Source organism: Gymnoscopelus microlampas (genome assembly GCF_963454915.1).
Source record: "Gymnoscopelus microlampas genome assembly, chromosome: 17".
Lineage (NCBI taxonomy): Eukaryota > Metazoa > Chordata > Actinopteri > Myctophiformes > Myctophidae > Gymnoscopelus > Gymnoscopelus microlampas.
In genome coordinates, this window is record NC_139954.1 from 22,680,865 (window position 1) to 22,700,864 (window position 20,000).

At 39.8% G+C, this 20,000-nt stretch overlaps 2 protein-coding genes across 3 annotated transcripts in view; both read right to left on the minus strand.

Annotated features, from left to right (window-relative positions):
- LOC311065213 (cyclic AMP receptor 4) overlaps window positions 1–9,283 on the minus strand; it is a 62,777-nt gene extending 53,494 nt beyond the window's left edge. The window contains exons 1-5 of one of the 2 annotated variants that reach the window (XM_084085435.1): window positions 9,114–9,283; window positions 5,798–5,850; window positions 5,205–5,259; window positions 2,754–2,810; window positions 2,578–2,638 (exon numbers count right to left, since the gene is read on the minus strand). In XM_084085435.1, coding sequence (XP_083941561.1) covers window positions 2,578–2,638; window positions 2,754–2,810; window positions 5,205–5,259; window positions 5,798–5,850; window positions 9,114–9,203 — 316 coding nt within the window. In that variant the 5' untranslated portion in view covers window positions 9,204–9,283. Of the gene's footprint in view, window positions 1–2,577; window positions 2,639–2,753; window positions 2,811–5,204; window positions 5,260–5,797; window positions 5,851–9,081 lie in introns of both variants that reach the window. The other variant, XM_084085436.1, reaches the window with a different exon arrangement.
- Window positions 9,284–14,185: 4,902 nt separating this feature from the next.
- Window positions 14,186–15,916, minus strand: LOC311064639 (mid1-interacting protein 1-B-like). Its single transcript, XM_084084545.1, has one exon. The coding sequence runs from the start codon at window positions 15,517–15,519 to the stop codon at window positions 15,019–15,021; it is 501 nt and encodes a 166-aa protein (XP_083940671.1). The 5' UTR covers window positions 15,520–15,916; the 3' UTR covers window positions 14,186–15,018.
- Window positions 15,917–20,000: the final 4,084 nt, after the last annotated feature.

Below are 20,000 nucleotides of genomic sequence, written 5' to 3' on the forward strand. Positions count from 1 at the left end.
GTTTACACGCACTATTGCAAAGTGACGACGTTACTTTTTCTGCAAAACTGTTGTTGTTTAGACTAATTAAGTACTTGTAGCTCTTCAAGAGATGCCTGCTTCTTTTGAACTCTGCACTCCTAGTTGAAGCAAAATCTCAGTCTCCTTTTAACTCCAACACTCCAGTAGCTTCTCTCTCTCGATAACAAGCTCTATTTTGTAAACAAATGCAATATTTCATGGAGTTTCATTAAAGTAAACTTGATTTTCCCTTTAAATAGACAGCCAGAAAATTACATTTACATTGACAATCTAGGCATTCTTGGTCTTCATCAGAGCAACTTACGACTATCAACTAACAACACATTAAAGGGCTTAGTTAATGAAACACTGAGGAGTGTACAAATGTAACTTTTTTTTTTATGAACAGCATGGATGTACAGACAATCAACAACAGGGTTTCCTGCAGGAAAAAACTTGGTGGTAAGGGTGATACAATATCACTATAGGTTCACACTTGTTTTATATTATGTTAGTGTAGAAACAGTGAAATTGAAGCATTCTTCAAAAAACATGCATATATGCACGTATAGTACAAGCCATGCTGACCGAAGTTTAACTCTTACTTTCCCACGACTTTGATTTGGCAAGCTGCTTGCTGCCTTAAAAGTATTTTTCATTATCAACTAGAAAATTTGCTCCTCGGAGGACAGGTCTCCAAAAGGGCATGTAGTAGAAGTCAATTTTAGCCAATCATGGTGAAATATGAAAAGTCCAACTTGATGATATGACTATACGGATAATGTGTACCGATTTGCGTGATGTTGTAATAGCAAAAAAATGTGTTTAGCAAAACCGGCTTCCTGTGGCGCTATAAGAGGCCAATGTAAAGTTTCACGTTTCACGTTCATGATTTGAGGCATATCATACTATAATTCTAGTAACCGTCTTGAGTAGGTGCGTAGGTGAAGCGTAGGTGAAGCTAGCCGGTTCTCCTCAGTGGCTGGACCAATTGCTCTGATTTTGCACACAGCCATTGACCATTACCATCTGAACTTAACTGTGAAGCCCGTTTTTCAATTTCATCAAATCTCAGCTTCTTATTAGCGCTTTTGTGTCAAAGAATGTCGCCATGGTTACGGGGCTGCCCAGCAATGGGACGAACTTCCTCCCGGGTTGCCAGATCATGTGCGCATATCCCCCCACGGATGCATCGACCGGGTATGGTCTAGTTGTTCAAAACGAGCCACTCCTGCAAACTTTAGATGTGAATCTTAGCCAATCAGGATGGAATATGACAAATCGGACAGATCCGTCTTGACAGTAGAGATAATGTGTGCAGATTTGCGTGATGTTTTGACAAAATTGTATTGTAATATAAAAGAATGTGTATAAAAGAATGTGTTTTGCAAAAATCTGCCACCTGGTGGCGCTATAATAGGCCAATGTGAAAAGGATGGCTGAACGCTGTGTTCATGCTTTGAGGCATTTTGTTCAAAACGGACCGCTCCTACAAACTTTGGACGCCAATCTTAGCCAATCAGGATGGAATATGAAAAATCAGAAAGACCTGTCTTGATCACATGACTATAGAGATTCTGTGTACCGATTTGCATGATGTTTGGACAAAATACAAAAGAGTAATATCTCAAAAAATATTTGGAAAGATCTGCCTCCTGGTGGCACTTTAACAGGCCGATGGGAAGAATTTGGGGCAGAAGTTCTGCTCTGGCCTCCTGGGAGTGTGTGTGCACAGTTTCATCGATCGGACCAACGGTGCCAGATATTAGTTGTACACAGACGGACGGACACACAGACACATGGACGGAAGGATAGGGGCAAAAACATAGTCTCTGCCACGGCTTCGGCCTGGCGGAGACAATAAGAAAGCAGTGGTTAGCAGTGAAATTGGGAATTGGCGTAACGACTACATTGGGAGAAAAAGGATAGAAAAAGAATAAGATGAAAAAGAATGGATGTGTACAGTCTATCAACGAGCCGTTATTAGTCTACTTTTGCGGGGACATACAGTACATACAGTATATAATACATACATACTTATAGTACACTTACACTAGATAGGCTAGCCAGAGTCTCTTCAGCTTGACTGTCATAATGATAAACTGAGGTGACACACGGTGACCATGAACCGTTACTGTAGCTTGCTGTTCTGTTTCTGTCTGTGTGTGTGTGTGTGTGTGTGTGTGTGTGTGTGTGTGTGTGTGTGTGTGTGTGTGTGTGTGTGTGTGTGTGTGTGTGTGTGTGCAAGTGAGGTTTGCAAGAGGCCAATAAAATAGCAAAATGAAGTGTCTTGTTAGCAGCCCAGTTTTAACTAAGAATCCTTACGCTAATCGCAGCTTTAATGGGTGGCAATTTCAACAAAAGCAGAGAGCCTAATAGACACATTTACAAGGCGTACGATCTGTCCATGGTGATGAGCTGGGCTGCTGTGTTCGGGCCAGTGGTGTATGAGTGTGTGTGTGTCTGAGAGTGTGTGAGTGTGTGAGTGTGAGTGTGTGTGTGTGTGTGTGTGTGTGTGTGTGTGTGTGTGTGTGTGTGTGTGTGTGTGTGTGTGTGTTGGACTGGATGTTATCTTACCGAAGTAGGTGAGCCACCAGGCCTGGAAGTCACACAGTGTCCCTTCGAGATGAGACTCCCCCTGGAGGAGGAGGGGGCACAGAGAAACACTTTCTTATGCCCTGAGAATACTCTGCCTACGTGCGTGTGTGCGTGCATGTGCGTGTACGTGTGTTCAATCAGACAGAGTGACTCACCATGACGTACGCTACACTGTCAAAGAAGGCAGCTATTGTAAGGCTCAGAATCATCTTCTGCAGAGAGAGAGAGAGAGAGAGAGAGAGAGGGGGGGGGGGGGTAGGTTCTTCATTCTTTTTTTTTCTTTTTACAATTTGGCAAAACAAAAATTAAATAATCATCATCACAATCAATATATCTTCTACCAAACAAAAAATAGTTGTGCCCCTTTTTGCTGTACGGAAGGGAAACAGATCAACACAGGTTCTGCAATATTCAAGAAAGTGCGTGCGTGCGTGTCTGTCAGGGTTTCCGTTAAGCATTTTTTGGCAAGATAAAAGATTTCCGTCCAAAGAATAAATGAATCGGCCATAATATAATAGACGTCACATGTGTGTTTGCAGATACGTGCATGTGCAGTAACCACCCAACTGATCCTTACACCTCAACACGTTAGCGCTGCACTTCTTTCCACTTTATCACAGATGAATTCTGCTCCTGTGTTCATGGTTTCCTAAAGCATATCTACTCCACCATGCAGGTGTCGCTTGCCAAAAAGAACAGAATAAACGTCAGGAGGACGGATGAGCGAACTGCTTGCGCAATTCACAAACTAGGCTGAATATGTTCAGGGCTTTACATCTCGTTCACCTTAATACGCAGTAACCTACATCATCAGCTTTTGTTTTGTTTTGTTACTGTAATGTTTAGTTTACCATGATGTCAAGGAAGGTAGTCAACTTGCCTCCATTGTGTCACCAAGTTGTTTTATTATCGTCAATTGGGTCCGGGTTGGTTCAGATTCCATTTGTTTATCATGTGTAATACCCGAGCAAACCAGGAAGACCCATACTCAGCACCGATCAGGAGGAGAGAAACGCAGCTGTGTAATGCCTGATTTATGCTTCGTCGCTTGACGAAGATATCAGACCTACAAGCTCACAACGCATCAATACTAGTCACCTGTCAATATAAGCCATTGTAAAAACATTAAATATGATTTCATTGGTTGTAAACTATGCATTGCAATGTTGTGTTACTTTATCAAAATAATAATAATAATGATAAAATAATAACATTAATAGCATTTCCCAGCTGGCCACTGTGGCCTCTATTTAACCATTAATCAGTCAGTGGCCGGTATATACCGGCTAACGGAACCCTAGGTTTGTGTGTGTGTGTGTGTGTGTGTGTGTGTGTGTGTGTGTGTGTGTGTGTGTGTGTGTGTGTGTGTGTGTGTGTGTGTGTGTGTGTGGGTGTGTGTGTGTGTGTGTACATGCATACTTTTTTTAGTAGTTCTTTTTGTATTGCCATGGTTTTTATGTAGACTACTACGCTATACTAGATATAGCCTCAGTTTATCCGCGGAGGCCTTTTACAAAGCGAGGCTCAATCTATTCCTTGGTTTCACGCACACACACACAAGCCTCTTTCAAACATCTCACACACAAGGCTCTTTCTAACCACACACACACACACACACACACACACACACACACACACACACACACACACACACACACACACACACACACACACACACACACACACACACACACACACACACACACACACACACACACACAGTGATCGATCTGTGTCCAACGACGGCCCTGCCAAGGCTATGGAGGGGGAGGAGGGGGGGGACAGGAGGAGAGACGGAGGGAGGGAGAGGCAGAAAAAGAGCGAGGAGGGCAGGGAGCACTAAAGACTATCGACTGACGGATAACCTTTGGAAGGGGATGGAGGTGAGGAGGGAGTTGATGTGCGGGCGGGGAGGGGGGTGCAGTGGGAGAGGAGAGGAGCTGAGGAGGAGGAGGTGAGGCCGCGGTCCCCATGACCTGGTTCTAAGCGCTCCATGGTTCAGAGGTAATAGGATCCGTCAGAGCCCTGCGCTAAGCTGTCATTTACTTCAGATTAGGCGGATAACGGCGAGTGCCGCTAAACCTGACAGACTGGCTGGACAGGCTTTACGCTACGTGCACACACACACACACATGTTTCTGCACATGCAACGAAAGGCACGCACTTCAGAAAACAACTCACGCATGTCCGAAAAATCCAAATTCATTTTTAGATCAAAGAAAAATTCCATTCATGTGGAAAATATGGCATTGTTGTTGTTGTTTTTCTTTTCAAACACACATCCGGAACACTGACAATAAAAATCTTAAGTGAAGTCTGGGCCATTAAGAATCATAACCCTCTACATTTGGAGGGGAAAAAGCATGAGTCGGCAATCATTATCGGGGACAGACCACGAGTCAATTAGCACCATAATTGATTAATCTGTGCGTTTTAATTGTGTTCAATTACGCCAAGATTTGTCATGGCTAATTGAGCACATTTCCTATGGCACCGAAGCAAGAAAAAAACACACACACACACACACACACACACACACACACACACACACTATGCACCCTTGCATACGCATTCACACAAACTTGCCTAAAAGCAATTAAAATTACCTGGGCCAAGGAGTGATACCTGCGCAGCAGCCAGATCACAAACAGCATGAATAAGCTATGGAGAGAGGGGGAGAGATACAGGGGGCAACAATCAGATACTCATCCCTCAATACAGTGACAATAGGCTAAGTAGGCTAAGTACTATACAGTATGTCAAGTCTAGTCCTGCTCTCATTGTGCTGTCCATCTTGTTTGTCAGATCCCAGAACAGCCTATATGCCCTATCGTAACCTTTGTTGTAAACAATACAGTCACACCTCCCTTACTGGGAATCAATGACGATATGCATCTGTACCCATTCAATCTCATATCAACTGACCAGTCTCATAAGAACTACAGTCTCATAAGAACATAACTAAGAACTACTCTTAATGTCCAAAATCAATATCCGTTGTATCTGGACCAAAAAATGGTTGCGATTTAATAATTGTATTCCCTTCTAAAAGTAGCTGTTAACCAGCCCGGTATTTGAGCCGATTGTTTTGGCCTCCTAGTATGATGCAAGAGCAAAATGGCCTTATAACTATGATTTGTGATGCAAAAGTCAAAAAGACAAATAAAGATTTGAAGAGTATGCTGGAACGGATACTTACCATCCTACTAATGAGAAGGTTCCTGTAGCTCTCTTCACCGTCAGAATCACATCCTATAAATCGCAAACAGATGAATTTAGAGCAAAGGAAACAAAGCAACAAAATATACGTTTATAACAACAGACCAGCACATTACCTCCTAAATTATAGGCTTGTCAATTCCTGGTTCTAGAACATAGCAGTCAATAATAATAATAATAATATTTATTTATTTGGGGGGGTTCTGGGACTTTATTTGACAGGTATATTGGAGAGAGAGACAGGAAATATGAGTAAGAGAAAGAGAGTAGGGAAGTGACATGCAGGAAATGTTCCGGCCAGCCAGGAATCGAACCAGAGACTCGCACTCCTAGTAACCCAGATAGCAGGATTTATATAAGCTATTTAATTAAGCACTGTCTACAGCAGATACTTCCTGTACTGTATGATGGAAATCTCCACACATGGCTTTGACCCATTTTAAAATACAGGTGTGTAAATTTATGATGTCTGTCAAGGTTTAAATAAGAGCTAAAGCGTTAAGAAAATGTGATGACAGCGGAGACATCTGTCATTATAGACAGACACACAACGAGAGATAACTTAGGTACATAGTTTGGCAGACATCCAACCCGAAACTTAAGTGAGAGAGCTCCTCGGAAAATGGCAGAGAGCGAAAGAGAAAGAATGAAAGGAATGAGAGACATCTTAGCTAAACAGGCTCTACACGAACAAGCCTGGGGCAAACTGAGGGGTCTAGTGGGAAGGAGCTGAGTTTTACACGCAGCAGACTCAGCACAGCACAACAGAACCTCTGTGACCTACTGCGCACAACACACCCCTGTTTCTCCGATAAGACTACTTTCAAACTGATCAGTGATCAATGAGTTCTAAACATTCGCTTCCATGCAAAGATTGCTGCCATTAATGCCAATGGCTCCACAACTGTCAATTCAAGCTATGTTGTCCTCATAACAAAATAGCCGACAAGTTGATTGTAAAATGTATTTAAGCTGTCTTAACCCATTAAAACCGGGGAAGTACCTGTGTCATTTTAGATTTTTTTTTGCGTTGGCTATTCAAAAACTGTAGATATCTGCTATTTTTTAACATTTTTGAAAAATCTTGAAAATGTGACAACTACTGATTTAGAAGGCATTTGTAGAATCGGCCTCAGGTCTTAACGGGTTAAAGGACATACCGGTGGTCGTTTGGCAGATTTAGCTTGACTACAACTAACCGCATACTTGACATTGACATTGCTGCTAGCCATTTTCCAAAGCATACCATCGTTTGCTTGATCTTTGAGGAAGCTGTTTCCCATTAAATCAACTTGCAGAGACTAGAGACTTTAAAATAAGTAAAATAAAAGTAACATTATTGCTGTGTTTTAATGCAATTTAAACCACAGATTGATTTGAAAAGTCTAGTCAAAATATTCTTGGAGAAAGAATTGAATTACAGACAAAATTCAAAATCCATCTGATTAACCACTCAGTTTTATTACTCTACCTAACTCAATTATTCTGGTAACAAATAACAAACATACAACCTCAAACTCTTTAAATTAAACAATTAATGGCAAAGGGGTCCATTTATGTATGATATACAGTGTGGCCTAACCTTTGAGTAGACAATTGTATGTGTTTAGACCAGTATAGTCCTTTATGGGTGAATTAAAATGATAATTAAATCAGCCCTTAAAGGATGGATTAATATATTTCTGTCATGTCTGAATTCAAATGTTACCGAAAGTTATTTGAGGCTGATTTGGGTCTATAAAAAGGTCTGAAATATAATGTAATACCACTACTACTACTACCACCACCACCACCAACACCACACTTTTAATAAAAAATAATTCTGACTGAAGTTACAAAGTAATGCTTACAGCACTGAAAAGCACTGAAAAGTATCCAAAGACACTCGATCAGCAGAACAAAATTACTACAAAAACAAGTAATTCCATAGGAAAAGTTCAAATCAACATACAAAAAGACAAGCCTTCTAGACAAGCCTTCTATGACTTCTCTATTTATCTAACAGAATTCACACAAAAAATATAATCAATGCCATAGAAATAAACTATAGATTTTAAACAGGGCAAACCGGGAGCCATTCCAATTGCAAAGAATATGAACGATCTTTGTGGACAAAATAGCAGTATGCAGGGTTATTTCCATTTTCTAGAATTTCTGCAAATCCTAATTTATAGCGGTTCATTTGCAGGAGTTTTAGTGCCAAAGAGAAATCTAATGAGTTCACAAACAACCTTCAATAATTTGCCTAGCAAGCGGTTCAAACATTTTAACAAAATCTAGGGGAAAGGTTCATATTGACAAATACTGGTTGAAGTGGTTGAAGTTTATTTCCAGATAAAATGTGATACCTGAAAAGTGAAAATGTGCTTTTCTGGTAAATGTAGGTCTGTTAATGGGAGCATTTGTATCTAGGTTAGCTGGTTAGCAGAGCAGAGTGTGACTGATTGCTTAGTTTCAATTAGTGATGTGAGTGATTGCAAGTCTGTCAGAGTGGTTATGCGTGCTATTCAGGACCGCTATACTGCAGCATTCTTCAGTGTTCAGTTAAAAGTGACAGCTGAATAGCCCCTGAACGCTATATGACACATACGCAACATAACCTACATTAGTTGGTTATAACTGACAATTAATTAATCGTCAACTAACATTTGATGATGGTGACCGACAGCCCTAACATAATCCAGGGAAGAACTGACATTATATGGCATGTCATTTGTAAGGATGCTGTCTCAGAGGGGAAGGAGGTGAGAGGTGACTGGCCACAATGACACCTATATCCATGGTTGAAAAACCCAGTGATGTGTTATCATAGAAATCACGCACATCCTGCTTTACAGGTTCCACTATCAATTCTTATCATTTCATGATAAGGACCTCAGCTATAATACAGTACAGCTTTATCTTTTGCCCGGCTAACACAAGCTCAAGCCTGACTGACTCGGTATCCGCGATGACAGCTGCTGTCAAAAGATAAAACTAGTTCACATGTTGTCCATTTAGTCCTGTAATAATATGTAGTCATTTCGTTCAAGAATCTATGGCAGTATATGCCTGACAGCATTAATACTAACTTAATCATCGAAGAAAGACTATAGTCACTGCACACCACGTTAGATGACCTCACATAACTCTCCATGAAGAATAAAATCACCGATAGTCAGAATGTAACCACTCAATCAATCTCTGGATCAATAAATCCATCACATTAAGCCATGGACCTCCCGGGTGTGCATCATGCATGCCGCGTTAGCTACAAAAGCTAACCTTGATAATGGAGCTGCTCTGACGTTACTTACACATCGATAGTCGTCTGAACCTGTGTTAAAACAACATAGGCCTACGCAGCGTGACTCGTTATTCAATGATTTTGGAGTTATACTTTCCATTCCTTTTTGCAACGACTATTAGGCTATTTTAGCGAAGACAACAAGTTGGAAATGTTTATGTTTTGATGTACACTAAAGCTACTTCCTGTTCCTACTGTGCGCAACGAGGGACAAACCACACGGTCCACATCAACTGTTGACGTTTTTCTCTTGCGAACGTTTGCTTCTGTTCATCACAGAGTTTCACTTTTTTGACAACGCTACAGGCAGTGGTGGAAAGTAACTAAGCATGTACTTAAGTACTGTACTATATTGTGAGCTTGTAGATCTGCTATTTTCAAAAGATTTGTATACCTTTTGAAAACTTGAAATGGGACATTCTGCATAATGAGTACTTTTACTTTTGGTACTTTAAGTACATTTTGATGCCAATACTTTTTGTACTTTTACTCAAGTACATTTTGAATTACGGACTTTTACTTGTAACAGAGTATTTCTACATTGCAGTATTGATTATTTTACTTAAGTAAAAAAAATGGTGTACTTTTTCCATTGTAGAATTACTTTATACAAGTACAAGTCCTAGTAGGCCTATTCAAAATAGTATTGATTAAAAGTCATTATGCAGAATGAAATACATTATTTCACAATAATAATATGGGATTTTAATTAAAGTAAATAATGCATTCATGCGTTAATGTTGCAGAAAGCAGAAAGGTGGGGCTGATTGTAATTACTTCATGTGCTGCTGACTGAGTATCTTAACCTAGCTAAAATAATCAATCATAATGTGTTTTATATTGATAATCTAAATGTGCAAATTGTGGCTGCTTCAGAGAAGTTATCTTTTAGGATGAACAACCAGTTGGACAAATATGATTTGAAGTGGAATGGAATGTGTACCTTAGTCATATTGTAGGCCCTTAATGTTACCTATATGGTCAGATAATGCCCTTTTGATTGTTTTCTGTTATTTTTTCATACATATGATATGGTAGATGATGCTGTATTATTGGTCGTGAAAACTATGTTTTGACTATCTTGTCAATCCTTCTTTTCTTTTCTTTTTAATTATTTATATTTTGTGCTCTCATATATAATGTACATGTATATTTGTATACTATTGTTGTTTGTGTTTTTTTGTGTGTACATTTTCTTACTCTAATTTTCTTTGAATATTCATTTCATTACGTTTGTGTTTTTGTTTTATTATTTGTTCTGCTAAAAGTAAAAGTCAAATAAAGTTTTGGTCATAAAAAAATTGAAATATGCAAAGTAGCTGGTAGGCTAACTAAAGCTCTCAAATATTGTAATGTGGTATAAAATGTGCAATATTTGCTTGAGTAGTAGCATGAATGGAAATACTCAAGTAAAGTAAAATTAGGCTACCTTTAAAATTTTACTTACAATACTTGTGTTAATGTATGTAGTTACTTTCCACCACTGATTTCTAAACATTACATGGACCTTTAACCACAACCCAGAGCTATTTATCTCAAACTCTTGTCAAACTTTGAGCAATAGGTCTATCACCTCTGACAGTTTATCAACATGAATACAGTAATGTAGGGGTCTTCAACAGGGGGTCCTGAGAGTTACTACAGGGAGGCCACCAAATATTTGTGTCATATGGATTTTACCACTTCAACCCTAGAATCCCTATTCTGAGTGGAACATTAGCCGAAAAGAGCAGATCTACAGCTGCGAGGCATTGTGTGTTTGTAGATCGTCTATTTCCTGCAAAGAGGTTTGGTGTAGAGAGAAAAAAGAGCAGATCATGTACTGAGCCAATGTCAAGTTTACTAAGTATTGAGGCTTTCAGTGCATGGTTAAATGTCTGAAATAAACAAAAAACATGAATTCACACAACACTGATAGTCTATGAAGCTATCTATGAAATCTATGAGAAGGTTTAATCTGCAACACAATTTTGTACAATGTAGTGGGGGTCCTGCTTCATCTCTCTCTCAGCTAAAAGGTCCTTGACCTGAAAAACGTTGAAGACCCCTGCAGTAATGAATGAATGAATGCTCTGAATTGTAACCAGCTGAAATCTGGCCAGTTAACAAAGGGTGAGACTTAGATTTGAGCATCATACCACTTCTTTCATTCAAAAGGCAGTGCACACAAGAATGCTAACTTTATGTATAGAAACATGCATTATTTTCAAACATTTTGATGGAAATTCATTTGCAAAGGCAGTAGCCTATTGACGCTTAAACAAGCCTTCAACATCATTATGTTATCTTGTTGGGTGTTTTTTAAAAGACATATCTACAATCAAAGGCATCAAGGTATGTCACCTTTGTCCTAATTGTGGATAGAAAATGTCAACATGATGAGCAGGCCAGAGGTCACAGCCTGCACTTATACACATAGTGGAAGCTAAGTTATTAGTGTTAACTAGACTAAATACTTGGTGTGGAGGAGAAAAAAACATTCATAAGAGTAAAAACTAGACCATGAATTTTGTCAACACAAGTTTATTGAGACTGGGATGTGTACATGAATCAATAAATCAATGAACTCCCCACTGATGTCAGGACAGCAGAGTGACTGCCCATCTTTTGCCGCAGGCTGAAAACCCACCTCTTCAGGAAACACTACCCTGACCCTTCCTCTTAGCCATGCCTACTTGTTGTCAACTATTTGTACGAGCTCTTGTTTTATTGGATCTTGTTTATTTGATACACTTATTTGTTTTAGCTCTTGCTCATTTGATTTTCCTATTTGTCTCATCTGTTCAAGAAAGTAGGTAGCTGATATATTGCACTTTTACCTTAGCGCTAGGCATACTCTTAGTTGCTTGTTTTAGAAGAGAATGCACTTAAGAATTCTGGTGATTAGTAGTTGTCTTGCCTACCTATGTTGAATCGCTTGGATAAAAGTGTCTTCTAGATGAATGATGTGTGTGAGTGAGTGAGTGAGTGTGTTTGTTTGTGTGTGTGTGTGTGTGTGTGTGTGTGTGTGTTTGTGTCTGTGTCTGTGTCTGTGTCTGTGTCTGCGTGTCTGTGTGTGTGTGTGTGTGTGCGTGTGTGCGTGTGCGTGTGTACGTGCGTGCGTGCGTCCGTGCGTGCGTGCGTGTGTGTGTGAGAGAGAGAGAGAGAGGGAGAGAGAGAGAGAGAGAGAGAGAGAGAGACACACACACACACACACACACACACACACACACACACACACACACACACACACACACACACACACACACACACACACACACACACACACACACAGACAGACAGACAGACAGACAGACAGACAGACAGACAGACAGACAGACAGACAGACAGAGAGAAAGAAAGAGAGAGTGCACAAACAGCATGTGTGGGTGTGCAACATGTCCCATTGTGATTCTGTAACTCCAGCTGCACCCATTGCTATCCGTGGTCTTTGAGGCAGTATCGCAGTGCCCCACAACAATGAGTAATGAGGCAACTATGTCATGTCAATCTCACTTCCATGGAGAGGAACTACAAAGAAATTACATATGTGCAGATTCAGTAAACTAAATTGAATATAATGTAATGAAATGGCTAATGCTTGCAGAATAGTTTGCTAACTTTTTTCCACAGCTACCTGTGCATCAATTAAAATCCAACACTTAATTAAGGGTTTGCCATAGATTTTATTCTAAAACAAAAAATGAATACTTTTTTTTAAAATTGCTTCGCTCTGACACAAACAAAATATAAATTTAGTTAAAGGACAACTTTAGTTTTTTACAACCAAGGCTTATATTTTAGATTGTAATTAAAGTAAATAAAATATGAGTGTACATTTTTTTTAATTTACTGCTTTCTATAGTTTTAGCAATTTTTGCGATCTTTTTTACAGTGGGCGGGGGCATTCTGTCCGGTGGCTAAATATGTCTTTTTTTACACAATAACCCGGTGTTTTCTTTATTGTTGTTTACAGTAGCTCTTCTAGCCCCCAATAACTCACATCTGGCCATCAAAGACCACAGGACCTTTTTTTTTGTGTGTAAAAAAGACATATTTAGCCACCGGACAGAATGCCCCCGCCCACTGTAAAAAATATCACGAAAATTGCCAAAACTATAGAAAGCAGTAAATGAAAAAAAAATGACACTCATCTTTAATTTACTTTAATTACAAGCTAAAATATAAACCTTGGTTGTAAAAAAACAAAGTTGTCCTTTAAGAAGACGCACGTTTAGTGTCACGTTTTACAAAGACACTAAACAACTTTCAAGTGGTGCAACAACAAAATCAAGGTGTTCTCAAAGTTACAAAGCTATGTAGTCTACTGTATGCTGTCGAGCAACATTCCACATCCTGCTGGTTCTTTCCTAGAAACCATCCAAATGTTTTCAGAGTAGTTTCACAGAGATTTGCATTGCCATTGCAATTATTGTTATGTTTTCCCTCTTTTTTTCAATGACTAATTGGGGAGGGGGGGGGGGGGGGTTGTACATAAACATGTTGCCAAACAAGGACAAACAAATATTTAAATGATCTGTGGTTATGTTCCCATGTCCTCTACTAAAAAAATAACGCCCCTTTGAAAATTGTAGGAGCAGAATTATACAGGTTCTGAAAGATGTCCAGTTATTGACAAGTACTAGAAATGACCACCTCAAACACCATTGCTGATTGACTATAAACAATTGAATTTCCCTGCATTAACAGTAAATTTCAGTGAACAGCCGAAAAGAAGGTAAAACCACATTGAGGTAATCACCTGTTTAAACTGTTACATGTTTCCTTATAGGCCTATACTTTTAGTTTCACTAAGTATTTCTTAATAAATAAACAGGATTGTTTTAATGCTATATTACATGGATGATGTCTTCAAAATGATTAGAAGCTTTTTGTGTTGACAACTGTATAAATGGCTATAAAACTATTACTATAATATAAATAATCAACATTCCCTGTCCCATAAGTGTCATTAAAGAGAGTTGCAGAAACTTGCTGAAGCAACTTGCACATCCATTGTTGAGAGGCAAAATGTTACATGATTCGTAATTATTTCATTTGCGCCTATTTGTGGTATATGCAACAAGAAATGCATAACAAAGATGACATTTGTAAAAAAGTTTATTTCATACATTTACAATAGTACAAAATCAGGAACCATATATACAAAAGCTTTTGCTCATACTGATAATGGAATTAGGATATCTCCAGTAATACCTTAGTTGTATAAACAAAACATCAGCGGAAAAAACAACAACAATAACAACAACAATACATCTCATGGAAACCTTCATTATTCTCCTTGAAGGAGAATTATCAGTTGATTCCAGTTCATTGATCATGAAGCATATGGAGATCATAAGCTGTGAGAAAGCATCTGCTTCCCTCCATACAAGTATCATTTAAAGACATTTTGAAGCATTGACATCATTAGCATCAACTGTGGGGCTAAATCTTATATCAATATTCCCCACTGGGGCGTTCAAAATGAGAGGTCTTCCGGTCTTGCAGTTAATGCAAGCTACTTTGAAATAAACATACAATATGTGAGGTAATAAGTTATACATCTTTAAATAAAATAAAATAAAACATGTTTCTTTTTTCTTTCTTTTTTTTCCACGCACGCTTAAATCATGGCATCTGACAGGACACGCTGCGTAAGTAAACAGAGTGCAACACATTGAGGAAATGGAACCTTGGCACAGTAGCTTTATAAGTGTTAACCCTCTTGAACCCTCCGGGTTCAACACATTAGCAGTCCAATACCACAGAGCAGACCAACACCACGTAGGCCTGCAGACAGCAAGTCTTTTTTTTCTACCATCCAATATCGTGAAATGAATGTCATTAGTAGAAATGGCCTAATGATAACTGACTTTCAGTTTGTCAGCATCACAAAATCATCAGCACAAAGTTCGAAGTTGTAATTGCTGAGTTTACTGGCCCCATCCTCCAATACCAAGCTCCTGATTGTAGCGCTTGGTGAGACAGTTGGCCTGTACTGTCAGCTTGGAGAGGACCCCTTGGAGACCCGTCAGGTGGTACTGGAACTGCTTCTCCAAGTCTTCGTCCTCCTCCTCGTCTTCCTCCTCTGATGAGAACGACTCATTCATTGAAGATGTATCAGATGACGAGGATGCTGATGAACTCGTACGGGTGACCGTCATCTTCTCCTTGCACATCCCCTCGGCTGCGGCGCACCTGACGCCCCATTCGATGTCCTGTCGGATGGACTTCAGCTGTTGGTAGTAGCTGTACATGTCCCCATCGTCCATGTCGGATTTCAGAGCACCCATTTCACTGTCCTCGTCCACGGGCAGGTCCCGCAGCATGCTGGGCAACATGACCGTCTGGTCCATGTTGTTGACTGCGCCGATGAAGCGGTTCATGGCGTTGAACAGCGAGTTCTTCTGGAGCTGTGTTTCTACCATTTGCATCTTGAGGGCTGGTGATGGCAGTTCTTTTCGCTGTGAATTGATTCTTTTAGAAAGAGAGACGCGACTTGCTTGTCAGATAGATGCGCACGGGATGTATTCCTCTTCACTGTGCGTTGGTCGCTCTAATTCTCGTCTAATCGGCTTAGAGAAGCGGTTCGTTCTTTGTGAAGCTGCAGCAGAGATTGGTTGCTTGGTAATTCGTGTCAAGCGAACTGAGTTTATAGTTCGGAAGTGATTTTCTTGTTTCTTGGTTCCTTGCAGTGCTTCTTCTTGTGTTTCTGCCTGTCTGTGTTCGGAGTGAGGTTCTTATAGAGAGCAGGTGGTTTCGACTCAAGGCTGGTCTGGGCGGACCCACAACCTGTTTGTCAAGATTCTCTTCCTCTCCTGTTGAAACCGGACTCCAATGACCTGAAATAGCACACAGCAAAATATGTTGGCACAGTTACTATGAAGAGGAGTGGCTTCAACAAGACAGGCTTTGTTGTCCAACTCCTGAGATTGCATATATAGGCTACAATAAACAACATACAACGAAATATATATATATCCCCGTACCCCGTAGGCTACATGCCAGTAAAAGTAACGTTGAATTATTACATTTTGCAATCCTCAAATAATAGTCGAATACTGTAGGCTACGGCATGCGTAATTACGCACAATACAGTTTCTATATCGACATGCTTTCTGTATTCAAAGTTGTATAACCAACCACACTATAAATTACCTTGCGGTTTAGTACCGAGGATATTGGCATATTTTGTAGGCTACTGCATATGCATTCCGCTGAAAGAATCACTGACGCAACCTCATCGCACCCCACATTCTGTTCCGATGAGCAAAGCTGGTAAGACAGGGCGAGGCCCCAGAGAGGAACGACAGGTTATGAATATTCATGAGGCAAGCCATCAGCCCACTGCCTGAGCTCCAGTAAAGCCAATCACGTGTCCATGTGCACTGCCTCGGCGGCGGGACAAACCCTCTATCTGACCAATGACGTGCTGGTACTGTAGGGCAGCGCAGAGGCAGCAAGGCAGGCAGCGTAGTATTGGCCTTGAAACCTAAGTTAGCTAGACAGTGGTGGAAAAAGTACTCGAATTTTACCTTTTTTTACTTAAGTAAAAGTACCAATACTACTGCAATGTCGAAATACTCTGTTATCAGTACAAGTACGGAATTCAAAATGTACTTGAGGAAAAGTATAAAAGTATTGGTATCAAAATGTAGTCCTATAGTACCGAAAGTAGCAGATCTACAAGCTCACAATGCCTCGAACGCCACTTGTAGATCGGCTATTTTCAAATGGCCGAAATGTAGGGATGAAGTGGGTAATGAATGTTTTGTAATAATAATCAAAATCTACTTGTAACTAAAGTTTTCAAATAGTTGTAGTGTGGAGTAAAAGTAGCCTACAATATTTGCCTCTGAGATGTAGAGGAGTAGAAGTAAAATTATTGAAAATTGATACTGAAGAAATTGTACTACAGTACTTGAGTACATGTACTTAGTTACTTTACACCACTGCTTGGGACCTCATTGGCTATAGAAATGATTTATCATTATTTTGGTTCATCTTTCAAAACAGACACAAACACCTCTTTGACCAATAGGCTACATGAAACATGGAAGTGTTCTTAGTTCAATATAAGCAATGGGCACAGTATTAAAACCAAATTATTGCACCAGCCTTTCATGAGACTTGACAAGTTGACAGCTATGATTGCCCCCCCCCCACACACACACACACACACACACACACACACACACACACACACACACACACACACAGCTGCTGGGAAGCCGGGGAGTCCCACACAGACCCTGCATCAAAAAATAGCCCACTTACACATGGAGGCGCGTCTGAAGCAGTCTGTCCTGGACGCGGAGTCTCCGGACGTAAAAACAGATGATGATGATGATGATGATGACACACGGGGTAAACACCCATCGCTGAAAATCTGAGGTGTAGTAAACATGTTTGACCCATAGACTGTAAAAAGGGGGGTTGACCAGACCAATGCTGGGAAAGTAGACTAGAATATCGCTTTGCACTGTCATCGCTTTGCACTGTCAACAAAAGTGGGGGGATGGTTATACATAACAATCATCCTCTAATATTTGACTCTGTGATTCATAGGTGTAGTATGGTAAATGGTGCATTTATATTTATAGTATCAACAGTGGTGGACAAAGTATAGCTATACTCAACCCCATGAGTCAAAGCTATACATGGTCATTGTGCAAAGTTGCTCAGTCAAATTTGTACTTAAAGTTAAAGTAGGCTATTTGCTGATATCAATGCATTGCTGTATTGAAAGTTAAACATTTTCTTGAGGAAGAAAATAATGATTTGACAGACATTTTCAAAAAATATCAATAATAGTAACAGATTTGCTTTGTGAGCTTTGCAGATCTTCTATTTTCACTACATTTGAAGTGGTTAATTCATAATGTTGCTTACTTTAGCAATGTAGTGTGAAAGGTAGGCCTACATTATATTAAAAAATGTAATTAAGCACTGTACTCAAGTAAATGTTGCCTGTAAACAGAATACACAGGAATGATGGGGATAAAAAAGAAAGAAAGAAAGAAGAAAGAAAGAAAGAAAGAAAGAAAGAATGATAAAGGCTGAGTTGACAGTTGAGATGAGATGTTGGCATATAATAGATACTCAGTTTTCAGAAGCACAGCAAGCCAATAGGTACAGTTTGTTCTGTAAGTCGGAAGTATGTAGGCTACCAGTGTTCTAGAATTCTGGTTCAGCAGGAATGGTGAGCATGCTGTAAACATGGAACCTGCTCGGTTGCTTTTACTCTCGTTGTGTCTCATCTGTTCCCATCACTCTGCCTCCTTTTGACAAGCGCATATCAGCCATACCATACCTCCATTCCACCCCCCCCCCCCCCCCCCCCCTTACTGACATTGCTCGATGGATGTATATTAGCAGCATTGCTCCCCCGTTCCTATACATTTACTACACCATTTTATGAAAACTTTAGTTACTTTGTAGATTTTGATTATTATTACAAAACACACTAACCACTTCAGCCCTATATATATTTTGGCTATTTGAAACAGATCTACAATCACTTCGCTTGTAGATCGGATATTTCCAATTTTTTAAATAGGCCTAAAATGTTGAACTTGTGAAATGGGACATTCTGCACAATGAGTAGGCTACTTTTACTTTTGGTAGGCCTACTGTATAAGTATATTTTGATGCCGAAACCTTTGTACTTTTACTCTTTTACTTCAACTTGTAACAGAGTAGGCCTATATCTACATTGCAGAATTGATACTTTTACACAAAACATGTGTGAGTATAGCTACTTCTTCCATCACTGGGGGCATGGGTTTGTGGGCAAACGGGGGAGCAATGCTGCAACTATATCCATCGAGCAATGTCAGTAAAAGGGGGGTTTGTAATGGAGGTAGACTACAATATTTTCCTCTGATGTGCAGTGGAGTAGGAGTCAAAGTATTGACAAATGGAAATACTACAGTAAAGTAAAAGTAAGTACCTCAAAATTGTACTGTACTTAAGTAAATGTACTTAGTTACTTTACACCACTGCATGCCCCCCCCCCCCCCCCCACCTTGTCTCTGAAAGTCAGACATTATTCACTCGATCCAATTCGTTAACTGATCCCATATCCAATAAGGAAAGAAGCAGGTCAGCAGAGGATCACAGACCACTGTGGCTGAAATGAGATTTGCTTTGCTTTCTAAACAGAGCTGTCAAGTCAATCTGCTCCCAGTCCCAACTACTTTGTTTCTCCTGAGTCCTGTCCGCCAGGGAAATATTGCCCTTTATACTTTCTAAAAATGTGTTGAAGAAAGTGCGATTCATCAGCTCTGAATTGTTTCTGGATTGCGCGTCATGTCGGAAGAACAGCACCCACCGATTACGGCGGGTGTCATCATCGGCCGCAGGCTCCCCGAAAGAGAGATAGAGAAAGACCGAGAGAGAGAGTGAGAGTGTAAAGTAACTAAGTACATTTACTCAAGTACTGTAGGCCTACTCAAGTGCAATTTTGAGGTATTTGTTTTACTTTAATGGAGTATTTCCAATTTTCAGTACTTTTACTTCTACCCCACATCTCAGAGGAAAATATTGTACTTTTGCTCCACTACAATTATATGAAAACTTGAGTTTACTTAATTTGTAGATTTTGATTATTTTATTGTTATTGTTAAACACATGCACTAAGCCACCCAACTGACCACTTCAGCCATATAGCCTAATGTAGGCTATATTTTGGCTATTTAATTTTCAAAATAATATTTTGTATACATTTTGAACTTGTGAAATGGGACATTCTGCACAACGAGTAGCCTCATTTTTGGTAGCCTACTTTAAAAATGTTATACCAATACTTTTGTACTTTTACTCAAGTAGGCTACGTTCTAATGCGGGACTTCCATTTGTAACTGAGTAGATCTACATTGCAGTATTGATACTTTTACTTAATCTAAAAATGTGA